The sequence below is a fragment of the Rhinolophus sinicus genome, chromosome 15 (assembly GCF_057876585.1).
Source record: "Rhinolophus sinicus isolate RSI-liver-muscle chromosome 15, RSI-T2T, whole genome shotgun sequence".
NCBI classification, from domain to species: Eukaryota; Metazoa; Chordata; class Mammalia; order Chiroptera; family Rhinolophidae; genus Rhinolophus; species Rhinolophus sinicus.
In genome coordinates, this window is record NC_142515.1 from 46,190,626 (window position 1) to 46,211,218 (window position 20,593).

The following is a 20,593-nucleotide window of genomic DNA, read 5'->3' on the forward strand; positions in this document are numbered from 1 at the left end:
TTGCCCTAATGAAACTTACGATCTAGCTTTACAGATTACTGCTTTATAAATTTAAAAGTTTGTAAATTTTAAGAGACCATTGTCATTAAACTCATGACATCTTTCAGTAGTGAATGAGGACTAAACAAAATAGTAATTCAATCACTGTTTATTAAAAGTCATACAGAGAAAGACAAATACAATGATATCACTTATACAAGGTCTGACAATTAAGTTCGCAAACTTGTTGCAACAATGTTGCTAACTTTTTTTGTATCAGAGGGATTATTCATTACGAATTTGTACCAACTGGACAAACAGTTAACCAAGTTTACTACTTGGAAGTGCTGAGAAGGCTGCGTGAAAAAGTTAGATGAAAACAACCTGAACTTTTCACCAATAATTCATGGCTCTTGCTTCAGGACAATGCACCAGCCAAACAGCGCTGTCTGTGAGAGAGTTTTTAGCCAGTAAACAAATAACTGTATTGGAACACCCTCCGTACTCACCTGATCTGACCCCCAATGACTTCTTTCTTTACCCAAAGGTAAAGGAAATATTGAAAGAAAGATATTTTGATGACAATCAGAAAATCAGGGGTAATACGATGACAGCTCTGATGGCCATTTCAGAAAAAGAATTCCAAAATTGCTTTGAAGGGTGGACTAAGCACTGGTGCATAGCTTCCCAAGGGGAGTACTTTGAAGGTGACTGTAGTGATATTCAGCAATGAGGTATGTAGCACTTTTTCTGGGATGTTTGCGAACTTAACTGTCCTACCTCGCATATGCCCATAAGAAGAAGTCTATTTCTTTAAAGTTGATGCCCTCCTCCCAGAATACATCTATAATAAATTATTATATAGTAGGGTGTGTGTGTATGAGAGAGAGAGAGAGAGAGAGAGAGAGAGAGAGAGAGAGAGAGAGAGAGAATGACTACAGAATTCTTCTTAGGGAAGGAATTGTCTATACTGAGGAAATACTTTAAGGAGTAATTTAAGGTACCTAGTAATATCTGAGGGTACAAATTTGCAGAAGCAAAGTTGATGGTGGAGAGATGGAAACTCTTACTGCATTCGAATAAAAGGAATTTAGGGGTGTGATGGAGAACAAAGGAGAGAAGATAGAGAGAAAGAAGATGGAAGAACAATGAGACAAATTAGCTAAAGGATTTTGAAGATTTCCAATAAATAAATTGAAGCAACTTAGAATATATTGTTACACAATAGCACTCCTTCCCTTCCATCTTCTCAAGTTTCTGTAAGGTTTGCCATATACATAAATGTGCCTTGTCTGGGAGTATTGCTGTGAATGAGTGAGTGAGTGAGTTAAAATCAAGGGGGGAAAGATCAAATTCCAATTATGGATTAGCATACTGTAAAATAGGGATAAAAAGACCATCTGAAACTAAAGTAATTCAGTGGAGGCTTGGAGCCAGAGGTGACCCTGAGAACATGAGCCCCAGAGAATTTACAGAAATCTTGGGGAGACCATTATATTTGACAGAACATAGAATGAGGGCTCAAGCCAATTACATCCAGATCTTAAGGGCAAGGAGATTCCACCAGAAGGTAGTTCACAACCATAAATAAGTGGATTCTGAGCAACTGGAAAATGAAGGTCAAAAAGAAAGAAACAGAATATGAGTAAACACACAATGGAATACTACTTGGCCATAAGAAAAGATGAAATACTGCCATTTGCAACAACATGGATGGGTCTTGAGATTATTATGCTAAGCGAAATAAGTCAGACAGAAAAAGACGAGAACCATATGACTTCACTCATATGTGGAATATAAAACTGAAAGCAACAAAGGCACAAGACAAACAAAGAAACAAAAACTCAGATGCAGACAACAGTTCAGTGGTTACGGGGGGGGGGTAGTAGATGAGGGGAAAGGGATCAAATATATGGTGATGGAAGGAGAACTAACTCTGGGTGGTGAACACAATGAAATATATAGATGATGTGTTATAGAAATGTACACCTGAAACCTATATAATTTTACTAACCATTGTCACCCCAATAAATTTAATTCAAAAAAGCAGCAAGCGATGATCACTTAGAGCTTTTATGGGGTTCTTAAGAGTAAGTAGTGCCAAACTAACCCCATTTCCTTTATAAATGGAGTTACTAGACTGATAAATTTGTAATGCCACAGATAATATATCTTGATTTCAGAAAGGCCTTTGAGAAAGCACTTGAGCATAAAATAAAGAAACATGGTTTAAAAGTAGCCCAATGAAGTTAGTTTGAAGCTCATTTCAACAACTTCACTCAATATGTGTTACTATTTGATTGATGTTATTTGAAAGGAAGACAGAATGCTGTTTTCCATGTCAGAAAACAATTTTTCATAAATAATTTAGTTAAAGAAATCTGAAAATGACACCAGATTAGGAGGAGAAGGCAAAATAAAAAGTCAAAAAGATCTGGATGGACTGTAACAAAAAGCCAGGATTAACAAGATGCAATTTAATAAATGTTAAGGTAGCATCTACCTTTACATATAAAAAAATAAAACTAGTATCAGAGGAGGAAGACCTGGAGTAAGAATAATTTGAGTTCAGAAACTTGGGGGTTTTAATCACTCACAAAATCAGCATGAACCAACAGCATGATAAGGCTATCATAATAGGTAAGATAATGTTCGACATAAAATCAGGGAGGTAATTGTCTGAGTATATTATGCAATGTTCACAGCAGAGAGTTTATTTTTATTTCAAGATGTTTTGATTTCAACATTTTGTGAAAGTTACCTATAATGCATAAAGTTACCTATATGCATACAAAATAATTACAGAGGATTTTAAAGACTTCTATTTCCTCTACTGGCAAATTAGTAATTCAGTCCAATCCTTCGGATGAAGAAACCTATTATGATTTAATGAAATATAAAATACTTCATCCTTAAAATATCAAAGAGTGGATAAAACAGTGAAGAATTTCCTGAGATGAGTTCCAGAAAAAATAATGTTGAGGACACAAAGACAAGACACCACAAGCAAGAACCAGCATAATGGTAACATAAGCAGACACCCAGGGAGTCAAGACACTGAAGTTTTCAAGCTTGAACCATAAAATGAATCTGCTTACCATGTTCAAGCACAGCAAAATCAAGACTGAAAATTTCAGCAAGAACCTGAAAAATCATAGAAGATACGGAAATTCTAGAGTATTCAGTGCAGTGTAAAACTGCCATACAATGAATGTTCAAGGACCAAGAAATTATTTCAGCCTAGATCAGAAAAGACAGAGAGGTAAGTACTAACAGTAATAATCAGTTATTTGAAAAAGTTTTTCCTATTGCCTTGCTTCTGTGTTGCTCCAGAAAACATAACTATAAGTAGTGAATGGGAATAGCCAGGAGGCAGATTGAAGCTCAGTTTGAGAAAAATGTCTCCAACATTTAGAACTGTCCAAAATCAGGTGCACTGTCTCACAGAATTTAGATCTCTATCACAGTTAGTTATCACATATATTATTAGACAATTGTGTGTATTGCATATTGTAGGAAAGAGTCTCTCTACTTCAGTAAGATATTAGACTATAGGGCACTGAGGTTTCTCCACTGTTATTTTTTATTCCAAGAAGAAATTTAATGTAACCAAAATATTATTACAAATATTCTAAACCACTGTTTCCTAAAGTATGATCTGAGAAAGTTTTAGGATTAATATACAGAGGGTACCAAACAAATGTCTACACATTTTAAGAAAGGAAAAACCTGTATTAAAATTATGCTGACGGTAACCACTTTGAGCACCTCTTGTAATTGCAGAAGTCAAACGTGATTTGTATTCATCTTTTATTATTGGTATATATTTAGTATTACAATTTTAATACAGTGTTTTCCTTTCTTAAAATGTATATACATTTGTTTGGCACCCTCTGTATTATGGAAGAGTTTTAGGGACAAAAAAATTAGGAATGTCTGGGTTAAGCAAAGTTAAATAAGTTTCTTTCCCTCAATATCTCTCTAACTTTAATGTGCTAATGTGCATTGAAAACATTCAAAGGGGAATTTCTGTGTGAGGCATTAACCAAAAAAAAATATTTTTTATTTGTGTTGCATATTTATAACACAAGTTCTGCAGAACATTTTTGGGGGGACAGGAGATGTTGGGCTAAATAATTCTAATCTCAATCCCAAAAAAAATGAGTCTCTCTTTATTCTATGTGAAACCTTAACAGAATTGAGTGGATAATACAATTCACATATAAATTTTTCATAAGGATGAAATAATGAAAAACTGTCACAGTTTACCACAAACGGTCTTCCCTCTTACATAGATGAAGTACATTGCTGTCCTATAAATACTTTAAGTGGCTTAAGTAATCTAACCCAAGTTCAGGCTCTGATGAGGCACCAACAAATGTGGGAAAGGGTGGTTAAAGTGAAGAAGCCTCCTCCTTCTGACATACCTAAATTCCTTTCAGAAGGTGTTATAGGCCCATGAACTTTACTAAACACTTCTGAAAGCTATTTATAGTTAAAGCTGTTCTAACCGTTGGAGTACTAAATTCCAAAAGGTGTTTTTCCTATTGCTTTGAGCAAGTTTCTTAAATTCAATATGCCTCAGTGTTTTCACCTGTCAAATAGCAATCATAGAGACTTCCAGTCAAGATGGCAGAGTAGGTAAATGCTGTGCTGGCCTCTTCCCACAACCACATCAAAGTTACAACTAAATTATAGAATAACCATCACTGAGAATCACCTGAAGACTAGCTGACCTTAATTTTATAACTAAGAATATTAAGAAACCACGACAAGACTGGCAGGAGGGCTGGAGACACAGAACAGGCAGGTCCCACACCACAGTATGGCAATTAAAAATTGGGAGGGATATCTCAGCTGTGGAAGACCCCCAAGGAGCGAGGGATCCCAGACCAACACCTGGCTTCCCAACCCAGTGCTAAGAACAGGAGTCCCCATAACAGCTGGTTGTGAAAACCAGCGGAGATTGCATCTGAGTGAGACAAAGGGCTGCTGGAGACCCAGGCACTCCTCTAGAGAGGCCTGTGCATGGGCTTGCTAGCTCATAAATTCTTTCGCCCTAGGCTCCAGTGCAAGGACAGCAGCTCAAAAAATGCCAATGTCATACAGGGAGGAACTGAATTGACCACCTTCAGGGTGAGGGCTGTAGGGGTTGGGGTCAGGGCAGCTCTCTCCAGAGATGGGAGCACTGGCAAGCATCATTAATCCTAAGTTGAGTCTTCTCCTCACCCAGCCCAAAGATGCAGGCAAGTGCCAGATCTGAGTCTCCATTAACCTGGCTAATACCATTCACCCTGCCCTGGTGATTCCCTGAAACCCCGTCCCACCCAACTCAGACCCAGCCTGAGTCATTTCCAGCAGCTTCTCCACAAAAGCAGCCTGCCTCGGCTCACACTGCAGAATTTCCTATAATTTTTAAAAGGTCCACAAACCACAAACAAGCAGCAGCTAACCTCAGCGTACGCTGTACCTCTTGCTAAGCAATACTAAACCTGACACAAGCAGTAACCGGTCTTGATTTGCATTGTAACACACATTGGGTGTTCCCAAGTCTGGCATAAGCAGTAGCTACTGTTGGTTTGGAATGTAGCAGCAACTAAGTGGCCACAAGCCCAGCACAAATGTCAGTTGGCCGCAGCTTACATCATGGTGCCCACCAAAGGACCCCAAGCCCAGCACTAGTGGCAAATGATCTTGGTTCACAGCACAGCCTCTCCCAAGTGCTTCCAAGCACAGCACAAGTGGTAATGAACAGCAATCACTTTGTAAGTCCCACCAGGCAGCCCCAAGCGGAGCACAAATGTTGGCTGACATAGGTCTGCACCAGAGCCCCTCCTAAGACACACCAGAACATACCCAGTGGCTGGCTTTGAACTATACTATAGCACCACCCCATTGCTTCCACAGACGACACACCCAAAAGGCAGACTGGGCAACCACCAGAGCCCCCACTATAGTGAATCCTGCTCTGTAGGGTCAGCCCCTGCACAATGGCTCCTCTATTGTAGTCACAGCCAGTCCTCACAACCAGTCAACCCAAGGGTCAATCCCTCCCACTGATATGCAAACAGCAATCAAGGTTCAGCCACAACAGGAGGGCATATACAATGGACACCCCTTGAGTAACTGACTGAGGTGACAGGGAGATTGCACCACTGGGCCTCACAAGACACCTAATACATAAGGCCCGCCTGTCAAGACTGGGAGATAGAAAAAATACATTGAAATAAACCTAATACAGAGAAACAAACACAGGGAGGCAGCCAAAATGAGTAGACAAAGAAACATGTCCCAAATGAAAGAACAGGACAAAACTCCAGAAAAAGAACTAAACAAAATGGAGACAAGCAATCTACCACACACAGAGCTCAAAACAGTGGTTATAAGGATGCTCAATGAACTTAGGGGAAAAATAGATGAACTCAGTGAGAACTTCAACAAAGAGATCAAGACCAAGGAAACAAACCAGTCAAAAATGAAGAATAAAACAACTTAAATGAAGAATAAGTTCGAGGGAATCAATAGTAGATTCGATGGAACAAGTGATCAAATCAATGATCAGGAAGACAAGGTAGTAGAAAACACCCAGTTGGAACCACAAACAGAAAAAAGAATCAAAAGACATGAGGATAGTTTAAGGGACCTCTGGGACAACATCAAGCATAGCAACATTTGTATCATAATAGTATCAGAAGGAGAGAGAGAGTATGGAATTGAGAACCTATTTGAAGACATAATGACAGAAAACTTCCCAACCTAGCAAAGAAAATAGACATACAAGTCCAGGAAGTGCAGAGTCCCAAACCAGATGAACTGAAACAGGCCCACACCAAGACACATCATAATTAAAATGCCAAAGGATAAAGACAAAGAGATAATCTTTCAAGTAGCAAAAGAAAAGCAGTTAGTTATGGTCAAGGGAATTCCCTTAAGACTGTCAGCTGATTTCTCAACAGAACCTTGCAGCCCAGAAAGGAATAGCACAACATATTCAAAATGATGAAAGGCAAAGATCTTCAACAAAGATTACTCTACCAGTAAAGCTATCATTTAGAATCAAAGGAAAGATAAAGAGTTTCTCAGACAAGAAAAAGCTAAAGGAGTTCATTACAATTGAACCAGTATTACAAGAAATGTTAAAGAAACATCTTTAAGTAGAAAAGAAAAGATCAGAAATATGAATAAGAAAAAATAAAAAAAAAATTCTCACTGACAAAAACAAACACTTAGTAAAATCGGTAAATCAAAGTAAAAAGTTTTTGCATAGTAAAGGAAACCATCAACAAAATAAGAAGACATCATACTGAATGGGAAAAGATATTCACCAATGACACATCCAGCAAAAAAGTTAATATCCAAAATATATAAGGAACTCATACAACTCAACACCAAAAACACAAACACTCCAAAAAAAAGAATGGGCAGAGGACCTGAATATATATTTCTCCAAAGAGGACATACAGGAGACGTCACCAAAATGGCAGCATGAGGTAAGCCTCTGTAAATCTCCCCTGGAATTTACAACAAATTGAACAACTATAACTCCACAAAGGACTCCCTGCGCAGCAGACAGGCAGGACGAAGAGGCCCACTACTGAATTCACCTAAAGGTGGGCAAATGAGAATGAAAATACATCCTACCAAAATTTTTCGGATGCAGCGAAAGCAGTTTTAAGAGGGAAATTTATATCACTACAGGCCTATCTCAAGAAACAAGAAAAATCCCAAATAAATAACCTCATGTTACACCTTAAAGAACTAGAAAAAGAACTAGTGAAACCCAAGGTCAGCAGAAGAAAGGAAATAACAAAAATCAGAGTAGAACTAAATGAAATAGAGAACAAAAAGACAATAGAAAAAATTAATGTGACAAAGAGCTGGTTCTTTGAAAAGATTAACAAAATTGACAAACCCTTGGCTAGACTCACTAAGATAAAAAGAGAAAAGACACTAATTAACAAAATCAGAAATTAAAAAGGGGAAGTTATCACGGATGCCACAGAAATACAAAGGATCATCCAAGCATACTATGAAGGACTATATGCCACCAAATTCAATAACCTAGAAGAAATGGACAAGTTCTTAGAAACATATAGCCTTCCTAGGCTGAACCATGAAGAATTGGAAAATCTAAACAGACCCAGTAACGAAATTGAATCAGTCATCCAAAACCTTCCCAAAAGCAAAAGTCCGGGACCAGATGGCTTCACTAATGAATTCTACCAAACCTTCAAAGAGGATCTAATACCAATTCTGCACAAACTCTTCCAAAAAATTGAAGAAGAAACAGTACTCCCCAACTCATTTTATGAGGCCAACATTACCCTGATACCAAAACCTGGTAAGGACAACACAAAAAATAGAAAACTACAGACCAATATCTCTGATAAATACAGATGCAAAAATCCTGAACAAAATGCTATCAAATCGAATGCAACAATGCATTAAAAAAATTATTCATCATGACCAAGTGGGGTTCATCCCAGGGGCACAAGGATGGTTCAACATATGCAAATCCATCAATGTGATATATCACATAAACAAAATAAAGGACAAAAATCATATGATTATATCAATTGATACAGAAAAAGCATTTGACAAGATACAACATCCATTTATGATTAAAGCACGTAATGAAATAGGTATAGAAGGAAAATACCTTAACATAATAAAGGCCATATATGACAAATTTCAGCTAATCTCATAATTAATGGTGAAAAACTGAAGCCCTTTGCTCTACATTCAGGAACACGACAGGGCTGTCCCCTATCACCTTTGCTTTTCAATATAGTGTTGGAAGTCCTCGCCAGAGCAATCAGGCAAGAGAAAGAAATATAAGGCATCCAAATTGGGAATGAAGAAGTTAAATTGGCACTCTTTGCAGATGACATGATGCTATATATAGAAAACCCTAAGGACTCCACCAAAAAGCCATTAGAAACAATTAACAAATACAGTAAAGTTGCCAGCTACAAAATCAACATACAAAAGTCCATTGCATTCCTATATACTAACAATGAAATCTCAGAAAAAGAAATTTAAAAAAAAAGAAAAACACAATTCCTTTTGCAATTGCAGCAAAAAGAATAAAATACCTAGGAATAAACTTAACCAAGGATGTGAAAGACCTATATGCTGAAAACTATAAGACATTTTTAAAAGAAATTGAAAAAGACACAAAGAAATGGAAAGACATTCCATGCTCATGGATTGGAAGAATCAACATAGTTAAAATGACCACATTACCCAAAGCAATATACAGATTTCATGCAATCCCCATCAAAATCCCAATGGCATTTTTTAGAGAAATAGAACAAAAAATCATCAGGAACCACAAAAGACCCTGAAAAGCCAAAGCAATCTTTTTGAAAAAGAACAATACCGGAGGTATCACACTCCCTAACTTTAGCTTGTACTACAGGGCTACAATAATCAAACAGCATGGTATTGGCAGAAAAACAGACACGTAGACCAATGGAATAGAATTGAGAACCCAGAAATAAAACCATATAAATATGGACAGACAATTTTTGACAAAGAAGCAAAAAACATGCAATGGAGAAAAGATAGCCTCTTCAATAAATGGTGCTGGGAGAATTGGAAATCCATGTGCAAAAGAATGAAACTGGACTGCTATCGGTCACCATGTACCAAAATTAATTCAAAATGGATCAAAGACTTAAGCATAAGATCTGAAACAATAAACTGAATAGAAGAAAACATAGGTACTAAACTTATGGATCTTGGGTTCAAAGAGTATTTTATGAATTTGACTACAAAGGCAATGGAAGTAAAAAGCTAAAATAAACGAATGGGACTATATCAAACTTAAAAGCTTCCGCACAACAAAAGAAACCATCGACAAAATAAAGAGGCAACCAACTGAATGGGAGAAGACTTTTGCAAACAGTGCCTCCGATAAGGGGCTAATATCCAAAACATACAAGGAACTCATGCAACTCAACAACAAAAAAACAAACAACCCAATTGAAAAATGGGCAGAGGACTTGAAGAGACATTTCTCCAAAGAGGACATACAAATGGCGAATGGAAATATGAAAAAATGCTCAACATCACTAATCATCAGAGAAATGCAAATAAAAACTACAATGAGATATCACCTCACCCCAGTTAGAATGGCTATCATCAACAAGACAAATAGTAACAAGTGTTGGAGAGGCTGTGGTGGGAATGCAGACTTGTGCAGCTGCTATGGAAGGCAGTGTGGAGGTTCCTCAAAAAATTACGAATAGAATTACCATATGACCCAGCAATCCCTCTCCTGCGTATCTACCCAAAAAAATCTGAAAACAATTATACATAAAGACATGTGTGCGCCAATGTTCATTGCAGCTTTATTTACGGTAGCCAAGACAGGGAAACAACCAAAATGTCCTTCGATAGATGAATGGATAAAGAAGTTGTGGTATATATACACAATGGAATATTATTCGGTGGTAAGAAAAGATAAAATAGGACCATTTGTGACAATACGGATGGATCTTGAGAATATAATGCTAAGCGAAATAAGTCAGACAGAAAAAGCAGAGAACCATATGATTTCACTGATATGTTGTATATAAACCAAAAGCAACAAAAGAACAAGACAAACAAATGAGAAACAAAAACTCATAGACACAGACAGTAGTTTAGTGGTTACCAGAGGGTAAGGGGGGTGAGGGGTGGGAGATGAGGGTAAGGGGGATCAAATATTTGGTGATGGAAGGAGAACTGACTCTGGGTGGTGAACACACAATGGGATTTATAGATGATGTAATATAGAATTGTACACCTGAATCTATGTAATTTTACTAACAATTGTCACCCCAATAAACTTTTAAAAAGAAAAAAAGAGGACATACTGATGATCACGGGACATATGAAAAGATGCTCAACATCATTAATCAGCAGAGAAATGTAAATTAAAACCACAGTAAGACATCACCTCACACCTGTCAGAATGGCTATAATCAATAAATCAACAATGAACTTAGGTTCTAAGGATGCTCAATGAACTTAGGGGAAAAATAGATGAACTCAGTGAGAACTTCAACAAAGAGACTGAGACCAAGGAAACAAACCAGTCAAAAATTAAGAATAAAATAACTGAAATGAAGAATACATTTGAGGGAATCAATAGTAGATTAGATGAAACAAGTGATCAAATCAGTGATCTGGAAGACAAGGTAGTAGACAAGGTAGCAACAGTGTTGGTGAAGATATGGAGAAAAGGGAACCCTCTTACACTGTTGGTAGAATTGCAAATCGATGCAGCCACTAAGGAAAACAGTTTGGATATTCCTCAAAAAATTAAAAATAGAACTGCTGTATGACCCAGTAATTCTGCTACTGGGTATTTACGCAGAGAAATTCAAAACACTAATTCGAAAACATATATTCACCCTTATGCTTACTGCAGCACTACTCACAGTAGCCAAGACATGGAAACAACCAAAATTCACATCAATGCATGATTGAATAAAGAAATTGTGGTACATACATACAATGGAACATTACTTGACCCTAAAAAAGAATTAAATCTTACCATTTGTGATAACATGGATAGACCTAGAGGGTATTATGCTAAATGAAGTTAAGTCAGACAGAGAAAGACATACCATATTATTTCACTTATATGTGGAATCAAAAAAAAAAACAAACAAACAAACAAACTAACTAATAGATACTGAGAACAAATTGATGGTTCCCAAAGGGGAAGGGAATTGGGGGAATGGGCGAAAAAGGTGAAGGGATTAGGAAATACAAATTGCCAGTTATTAAAACAGTCATGGGGATATAATGCACAGCATAGGGAATATAGTCAATAATATTGTAATAACTATGTAAGGTGTCAGATGGGTACTAGACTTATCAGGGTGATCACTTTGTAAATTATATAAATGTCTAATCATAACGTTGTGTACCTGAAATTAATATAATATTGTATGCCAACTGTAATTGAAAAATAAATATTTTTCAAAAGAAATCATAATCATATGGTTGTTATGAGGGTTGAATTAAAGGAAATAATCCAGCACAGTACTTGGCACATTATAAAATCTCAAAAAATATTAACTATAATTTTTATTGCAAAAAATAGTACTTTGCTTTTCTTTGATTTACCATTACCTCTTGCTTCATTTGAATGATATGATATGTGTGAATTACCTGGTATTGTGCTTAGCAGTTAGTGACAAATAAAATGGTAGAGAAGGTGCTTGGGGGTCTTTATTTATATATATATATATATATATATATATATATATATATATATATATATATACAGTTACCTCCTAATTGATTATAAAGGTGGCAATTTTCACCTTACAAAAGGCTTTCTCAACAAATTTGGAATCTTAAACCTTAAAAAAATTTGGTCACTGGAACTAGAAATTACCTGGCACTTACTCTTTCATACCTGCTTCTTGGTTACAGCATTTATTAGTGTCTGTATTCACATATGAAAACAAATGAATCTCAGAAATGTTCAGGGATTTTTTTAAGGTATTCAACAAACCAATAAACAAGTAACAAGAAGCGTTGCTCAATTATCTCACCTACAGATCCACTAGTAGACAGCTCCTAGGGGTGAGAATTAATCCCTTCCCTTAAAAGCTACTTAAACAACAAAATCTGTGCCAAGGTGCTTTGTTGCAGTAATAAAATCATCAAAAGAAAAGAATATGAAAGTATAAAGGGTAGATCACTCTACCCTTTATAGGGTTGAAATAATCATTAGTGAGTAAGATAAAAATGCTAAGAAAGGTTTAGCTTAGCAATTAGAGAAAATGATTTTGACAAGAAGGTCAATCAGACAGGGCCATCATTTGCTTAATGCAGTAGTGATATTACAGTCACCCGATGCCTTTATGAAAATGCAGATGTATTTATGGGCAGGAGAGTAAGAGTCCTATTTAAGCAGGAGATAAAGCAGAGACTCTAAGAGATTCTTTGCAACCTTTTCATTTGTATGCTTAATGATTTGGTCAAACTAAATAAAGTTAAAAAAAAAGCTTTAATAAAATTCTCTTTCTACTAAACCTTTGCTAAATGGATTTGTCTAGCAAAATAAAGCAAGCAAGATATCCTTCTGCCTTTGAAGTCACTTAGTTAAAATATATTCTTTACTCATATTAAATCCATTTATACATTTTCATAATGGATTACTACAGATATCAGACTACCTGTAAACATGCACTGTTTATCTTGGATTCAAGGCAAAATAACAAGCACAAATTAGGATAAACTTCCAAATGTCTTAGCTTTTAAAGTTTCTCTTTCTCAAATTATTTATATTTATATACATATTATTTATATTACCTGTATAAGTATGTTATTATATGAGTATATTTACTTATATATTTATAGACGACATAATAATTTAAATAGTCAAAAGCCTAGAACTTTCTCCTAGCCATTTCCTTATCAGTAATCCATTTTCTGTTGTTCAATCTCAACTGGCTTTAAGACTAACTTCTAGCTTCCCTCTTTTGAAGTATATATTAGTTTCACAACCCAAATCCAGCCAGCTACTGGTGGGTGACATTAAGAAGCAAGGGTGAGACCAGGGCTCAGTAAGATTGATGCCAGGTTCAGAGAATGGAATTAAAAGTAAGAACAATGCCAAGATAAACTAAGTCATGTTTTACTTACAGCTGACACGTGTTGCAAGAGACACATGACATCGATCATGTCTGCAAGGATAAGGAGTCTGGTCACTGCAGCCAACAAGGCACGGGCGGCCTGCACCACAGCCTCCCTTTTTGGGAGATAGCAGGGGTCATCTGCAAATCTCTCAGCTGATACTTTCAGAGCTTCACCTGAAAAACACAACCCCAAATAAGTCATACTTTAAGTTTCAGCTACACCTATTTCAGCATTTATCATCCAACCTAACTCTAAGAACATTCCATGACTAAGCATAATATTAAAATACGGTCAGTTGACACTACAACATTGTCTCTTAATAAACAATGTAGTTTCAAATTGACACTTGTTTTTGATAATACTCTGGTGTTTAAGAAGCATGAGACCATTTTCCTGCAAGAAAATTGTGCTCAACTGACTAGCAACATCTAGTAAAATTTCTGTCAACTTCTGCATTTCTGAATCTCATTTCCTGTGAAAGGTTTCATTACTGAGACTTCAGTCGGAAACAATCTTGTTTATAAAAATAAGATAAATCTTCACTGAGTTACTTTCCAATTCAAAGGATATTAGAAAAGAGCTAGCTAGCTAGCCTTTAAAATAATAAGACAGCAAGCAGCTCTCTGACAAAAGTTTAATATAGGCAGACTTATCCTTAACTGTCAATATAATAAATGATATCCTAAACTTAATCACAGAAATAATATTTCATAGTACATAACTATTAGAGAAATCTGTCCCCTACTGTTAAGAGTTTTTTCATTTAAAATACATTTTATCTTAAAAATAGCATGTATTCATTCATTTTTAAAAGTTCACAATGATATAAAAATGAAAAGAAAAAGTCCCTTTTCACCCGTCTCCAGTAACATAACTGTTAAAGAATTACCACATCCACTATTTTTTAAGTTTTTCAGTTTTAATTTATTTGTATTATGAAAGCAATATGTGCTCATTAGTTTTAGTAATTCACCATACTGAAGAGTATAGAGTGAAAATTTTTTAAGCCTCCATACTAATCCCCCAAACTACCCATTAACTTCTTGTGTATCTATCCAGTTTTTCCATGTTTCATGTGTGTGCATACATGTATATATGTATATATTTATTTTTTATATATGTGTATTTTACAAATATACTCACATATTCATATATATTATTATATATGAACTTATTTTTATAGAGAGATTTTATGTCATAAGAAAACTTTTATATATAGATATATTATATGTTATAAATGGAACATCTAGAAAACATAGATAGAGATCCTTTTCATAAATGGTATCATACTACAAAATCTTTCTATAATTTGCTCTTTTCACTTATCAATTTATTTTCTTTTCACATGGGAATATAGATGACGGGGGGAATATAGCACAGTAATTAGCAGCGTGGGCGCTGAAGCCATTCTGCTTCAGAGTCTCTGTCCTACTACATTGGACAAGTCACGACCTCTTTATGCCTCATTTTTCTCCTCTGTAAATGAAGCTAATAATAATAATACCTACAATTTTTATGAGGATTAAAAAAGAGAAGTGCTTGGAACTGAGTAAAGACTTGATCAGCTGGCATTGTCATCTTTTTAATGCTTAGCTGAAGTTACAGTTTACTGATACTATAATTTATTTACCAGGCCTCTATTGAACACACAAATCCTTTCCAACTTTTTCCTATTTAAATAATACTACAAAGAACACCTACAACATTATCTTTGCTGTAGGATAAACTCATAAAAGTTGTTGAATCAAGGGCAAATTAATTTTAAGTTTATATGTGTTTGTGTGTGTATTGCCAAAAAATTCTCCAAAACACAGCCATTTCACCAACAACATATAAAAGGGCCTACTTGCTTTACTCCATTTATACTTCATTTACTCCCTTTAGTTTTCATTTACCCATGAACTTCAACAAAAAGAAAATGGAATAAATTATTTTTATTAAATACAACAGAATAGTGTTCCTTATAATGGAGAAAACCAGTGAGGAGGGTCTGAGACTATCTCAACATGTTAATATCTCATATGTAGCTCTCTTAAGCAATACCAGGTTAGGAACACATACTCTTAAGTCAAACATTTCTTAGATCAAATTCTAATCCACCACTTCCAGTTCTGAGACTTGGACACTTAAATACTTTCAGTGTCCTTATCTGTATGAAAGTGTTAAAAATATTACTTAGCTCACTGTGTTTCTGGGACATTTAAATGAGATATAGTTTATAGTATATATTTAGCATAGTATTTGAACATGGAAAGCACTCAACAAGTATTGGCTGTTATTTTCTCAGGAAATTTCTAGTAAAGATGGTAAATTTTTAAGACCAGTATATGGTAATTTTTATGTGTTTCTCTGACAGTCAGAATTGCTGCTAGGAGACGGCAAAAACTTAAAGTGACCTCTGAAATTTAGAGAGCAGATCAATTCCCACAAAAAAATTATCTTTCTTGTCATGATCCTGAATTGGAAAGTTATGATAGCTTTTGTAGAATACTGTATTTGACTTCACATACTAAAACTAAATATACATCAAAAAAGAATTATGTGTTCTTGACTAAAATGTTGAGATGTTGAACAACTGGCTGAAGAGCCATATTCAGAAAAAGATTATTTATACGTTGAACAACTATTCGGATCTTTGTCTCTATTAAGGAAATATGAAGAGCCAACCAAGTAGCTCTGTTGGGAGAAAAAAAGTCACTCCTGAAATACATTAATATTCAGTAAGCAAACTTCCTATTACTGGGCTCACTCCCCTCCTTCCCTGCAATTCTCCCAACCCTTTTCAGCTGGTTTCTGCTCATATTTCTGGTCCCAATGTAAACATCATTTCTTCTGGGAAGCCTTAGACCCCCATTACTAAGGCAGATTTTAAAGTAGGAGTCTGCTTCATATCATAACCCTCATCATCAGTTATTGTAATGACTTGTATCAAAAAGCATGCCTTTTCTTCTGAATCATTAGACTAATGAGAGTAAGAGCTGTGTTGGTCCTTGTCACCACAGTATCCCCAGGGTCTAGAATAGTGCCTACTCTATTGCCTACATACAATACATTGGATGTGTGTTGTTGAATGAATATGTGAATCAACATTATCCAACTGCCCTTTGACAAATATTTGTTGCTCCCTATAAACATAGATCCATCTTAGGCATCCAGGATACAGAGATCAATACAAAGCAATTTTGCAGCCCAGGAAGTTCACAAATGAGAGTGACACAGTCTGAGCTGGGCTCATATACAAAGTACTAAAAGGCACAGAGAAGGATTTACCTCTGCTTGAGGTATCAGAGGACATATAGAGGAATGTTCTAGGTAAGAGCAACATTTTCTAGCTATTGACAAAAATAGCTGGTGTACAGAATGCATCCAGTTCATTGTCAAACTGACTTGTGTCAGGAGAAAAGTGGCTATTTTCCTAACTAACTAGGAAGAATGGTGTAACAAATGTCCTTTCTATCTAGCATATTAGCATCCATGCTTTTTAAGTTCTACACATGAGGAGTCTATTCTTTTGAAATATCATACCCATATTTCTTATAATGCTTTTCCTTTGAAGTTTAATGAATAAGAAATTCCACTTTTAAAATACATACAAATAAAAAACTACATTTACCTTCAAGAATTCTCACTCCATACATAAAAGCAATTTACTAAAGTCCTTCAAAATACCACTTGAGCTAGGTTCTGAAAGTTTCTTTCTACTGGATTCATTTTGTTCCTTTCCTATCAAATATGCTCTTTTAAATCTTAAAAAAATCAGTCATAAAATGCCCAACATAGTAAGGTACTCTGCAAAAATATGTATAGGTACATCTTGTACATCTATAAGTGTAATAAAAGAGAACTTCTGAATACACAAATATTTGACATATAAAAACTTCATATGATCATATAAATAAACACTAGAAGTAAAAAAAAAAAAAAATTATTGGCCAGACAGACACATTACAAAATATTCTTCACTTTATAAAAGATACATGCATGGTTCTTTTAAATAGAAAGTTCCTTTGCTATATTTAAAAGTACAACTCCACTTTCTAAAAGTGGTTATATTGATTATAAACTTGAAAATCAAAGAAAACACTGTATAAGCAAAACATCCAGAGGAGAAACAGGAACAACCAAAATGAAAAGGAACAATAACTAAAAATCAAATTTTCTCCAACTTTTATAATTAACATTATATTTATGATTTAATCAAGATTTCTAGTATATGCCTCTAGCCACCCTTCTGTGTGTGTTGTACTATACCATACACATGTAACATGCACTGGTGCATATTAATTGATTCAATATATAATAACACGCTCTGGTGTAATGGGGTTCCCAGGCTAAGACTGGCACTAGGGGTTTGGTTTTATTTGTTTTTAATTGGGAAACAGCCATGATGCATTTGAAAGCTCCTAAGAGATAGTAGCTTGAATTTAATTTTGGAGCCAAGTAATCATATTTTTTGCAGGGTAGAAGATAGAATGAAGTCAACTAGGTCAGAAACAGAGGGAGGGATAAGAAGGGAGGAAGGTAGGAAAAAAGAGAGAGAGGGAGAGAGGGAGGGAAGGAAGGAAGAGGGAAGGAAAGAAGGAGAGCAAGGCCCTCTTTTAAGTGTTTGACGCAGTTTAACTGCATGGAGCAAAAATATTTTGTATGATAAAGGAAAACCTCATGGTAGAGGGAATTGCCAAAAAGCTAGCTGTTGCTGTGTAGACTCAGGCTTGCGAGTTATAAGAACATCAGTAGGACCTATGGACTCAATGCAGCTGGATATGTTTGCCATTGTAAACTATTGCCTGTGTTTTATTTCCCTCTTACTTTTTTCAAACTCTCAGTAAGATTTTACTAAAAGTTATAATTTGGTTCCAACCAAGGCAGAGTAACAAAGATCAGATTTCCTTCCTACCTGAAACAACCAAAAAATGTATATAATATATGAAAAAACAATTATGAAGGCATTGGCCATCAAGCAATAAAGGACAGTAATCCCCGAGAAATGAAAAACAAACAGGAAGAACCTTTTGATAGCCCTAGCTTACTACCTGGAGAGACTTTCCAGGCCACAGACAGGAAGGAAAACTTAAGATAGAACCTGGCATAACCTCTGAGCAAAAGAGACAAAGCTGAAAATCCAGGGAGACTGTGGCAGCTAAAGTACACAGGACAGAATGGGAAAGAAGAAAACTACACAGAAAGATAATTCAGAAGATCTGCAGAGACTCCTCATTTAGTATTCAGCTCAATACTGATCAACCCATACATGGGGAAAAAAGCTACTCAAGGCTAGAAAAAGAACCATCCAAAAGGATTTGAGGTAACAATATTTGGCAATCATCCAGGGCTGGGAATAGTGCTTGTTTCCACCACCACAATAGAAAACTATTAATACATGGCTCATGGGACATTGGATAGAGTACATAGAAGGGTCTTGCCTCCATTTTCAGTGCTGAAAATTAGCCCTAGACTAAGCAGTGCCCCAGTCGCCCCAACAAAGCTATTCAGAAAGGGCAGGATTCCCACCTTTAACGCCAGTGGCAGTCATACCTCAGAGAATTGCTGTGGCCAGATAATGGCAACAGCAAGACAGCATATTGAGTTAATTAAAGTGGAAGGACATAGACAACCTGCCACTGAGCCCTTCACCACAGAGAACAATCAAAATGAGTTAGGGAATATTTTGTTAGGGCTAATTCTATAAAATTATAACTTTTTCTAAAATATAAAATTTGATGGTGCTAGTTTCTATAAAACTGATGGAAACATCTCCTAACATTATAGTTGGGATACAGTAGAAGCTCTCTTAAAAGACTTTCTCTTAACCATCTCTCTAGATTAATTAACACTTTTTATTCCCTCTCAGCAATATATTAATGATTCCGCCTTCCTGCTCAATACAAAAGGATTGTATCAAGGATACTGGAGCCCTTCTGCTCCCACAAATTGAGATATAACAAGAGTTTGTTAGTTTGCTCCCCAACCTTTTCACGTGAGTTGTAATTATAATTATGTAATTTCATTAAATATATAAACTTATCAAATAAGAGTATAAAAAAGATGTGTATTTCTTTAAAAACTAATTTGAATGCTGAAGGAATTTAAAGAAGACCAAAAAAATGGAATGTTATCCCATGTTCATGGATATACACTTAATATACACATATATTAAGATGGCAATACTCCCCAAGTTGGTCGACAGATCAATCTAAGGTCTAAGTACAATCCCAATCAAAACTTCACTGACTCTTTTGAAGAAATTAACAAGCTGGACCTAAAATTCATATGAAAATGCAAAGGACTCAGGGGAGCCAAAAGAATCTTGGGAAAAAAAAAAAAAAAAAAAAAGGAGCAGAGCTGTAGGAACACCCTTCTTACTAGAAAGCTATAATATTCAATAGAACTGATATCCCAGAAATAAACCCTTATATTTATGGTCAGTTGATTTTCAACAAAGGTGCCAAGAAAATTCAGTGGGAAAGTAACAGTATTTTCAACAAATTGTGCTGAGACAATTGGATATTCACATGTGAAAAAAAAAAAAAAAATGAAGTTGGACCTCTATCTCACACCATACACAAAAGTTAATTCAAAATGAATCACAGACCTATACCAGAGCTAAAACTATAAAACATTTAGAGAAAATTGTGAAAGTAAAACTTCATGATCATGTATTAGGCAACGCCTTATATGAGCTACCAAGGCAATTAAAGGAAATATTGACATATTAGACTTAATGAAAATTTAAAACTTTAGACCCTGAATAGCCAAAGCAATTTTGAGCAAGAAGAACAAAGCTGGAGATATCACACTCCCTGATTTCAAAATATATTACAATGATATACTAATCAAAACAGTATGGTACCTGAATAAAAACAGACATGTAGACCAATGGAACAGAATAGAAAGCCCAGAAATAAACACACACACACACACACACATACACACACACACACACACACACAGACATATATGTATATGT

The 20,593-nt window shown here is 35.5% G+C and overlaps 1 protein-coding gene across 4 annotated transcripts in view; it reads right to left on the minus strand.

Annotated features, from left to right (window-relative positions):
* Positions 1-20,593, minus strand: part of CTNNA3 (catenin alpha 3) — a 1,445,036-nt gene that overhangs the window by 1,340,121 nt on the left and 84,322 nt on the right. For all 4 annotated transcript variants that reach the window (XM_019731774.3, XM_074339503.2, XM_074339504.2 and 1 more), the window contains one exon: positions 13,633-13,799. In XM_019731774.3, the coding sequence (XP_019587333.3) occupies positions 13,633-13,799 (167 nt within the window). The remainder of the gene's footprint in view (positions 1-13,632; positions 13,800-20,593) is intronic.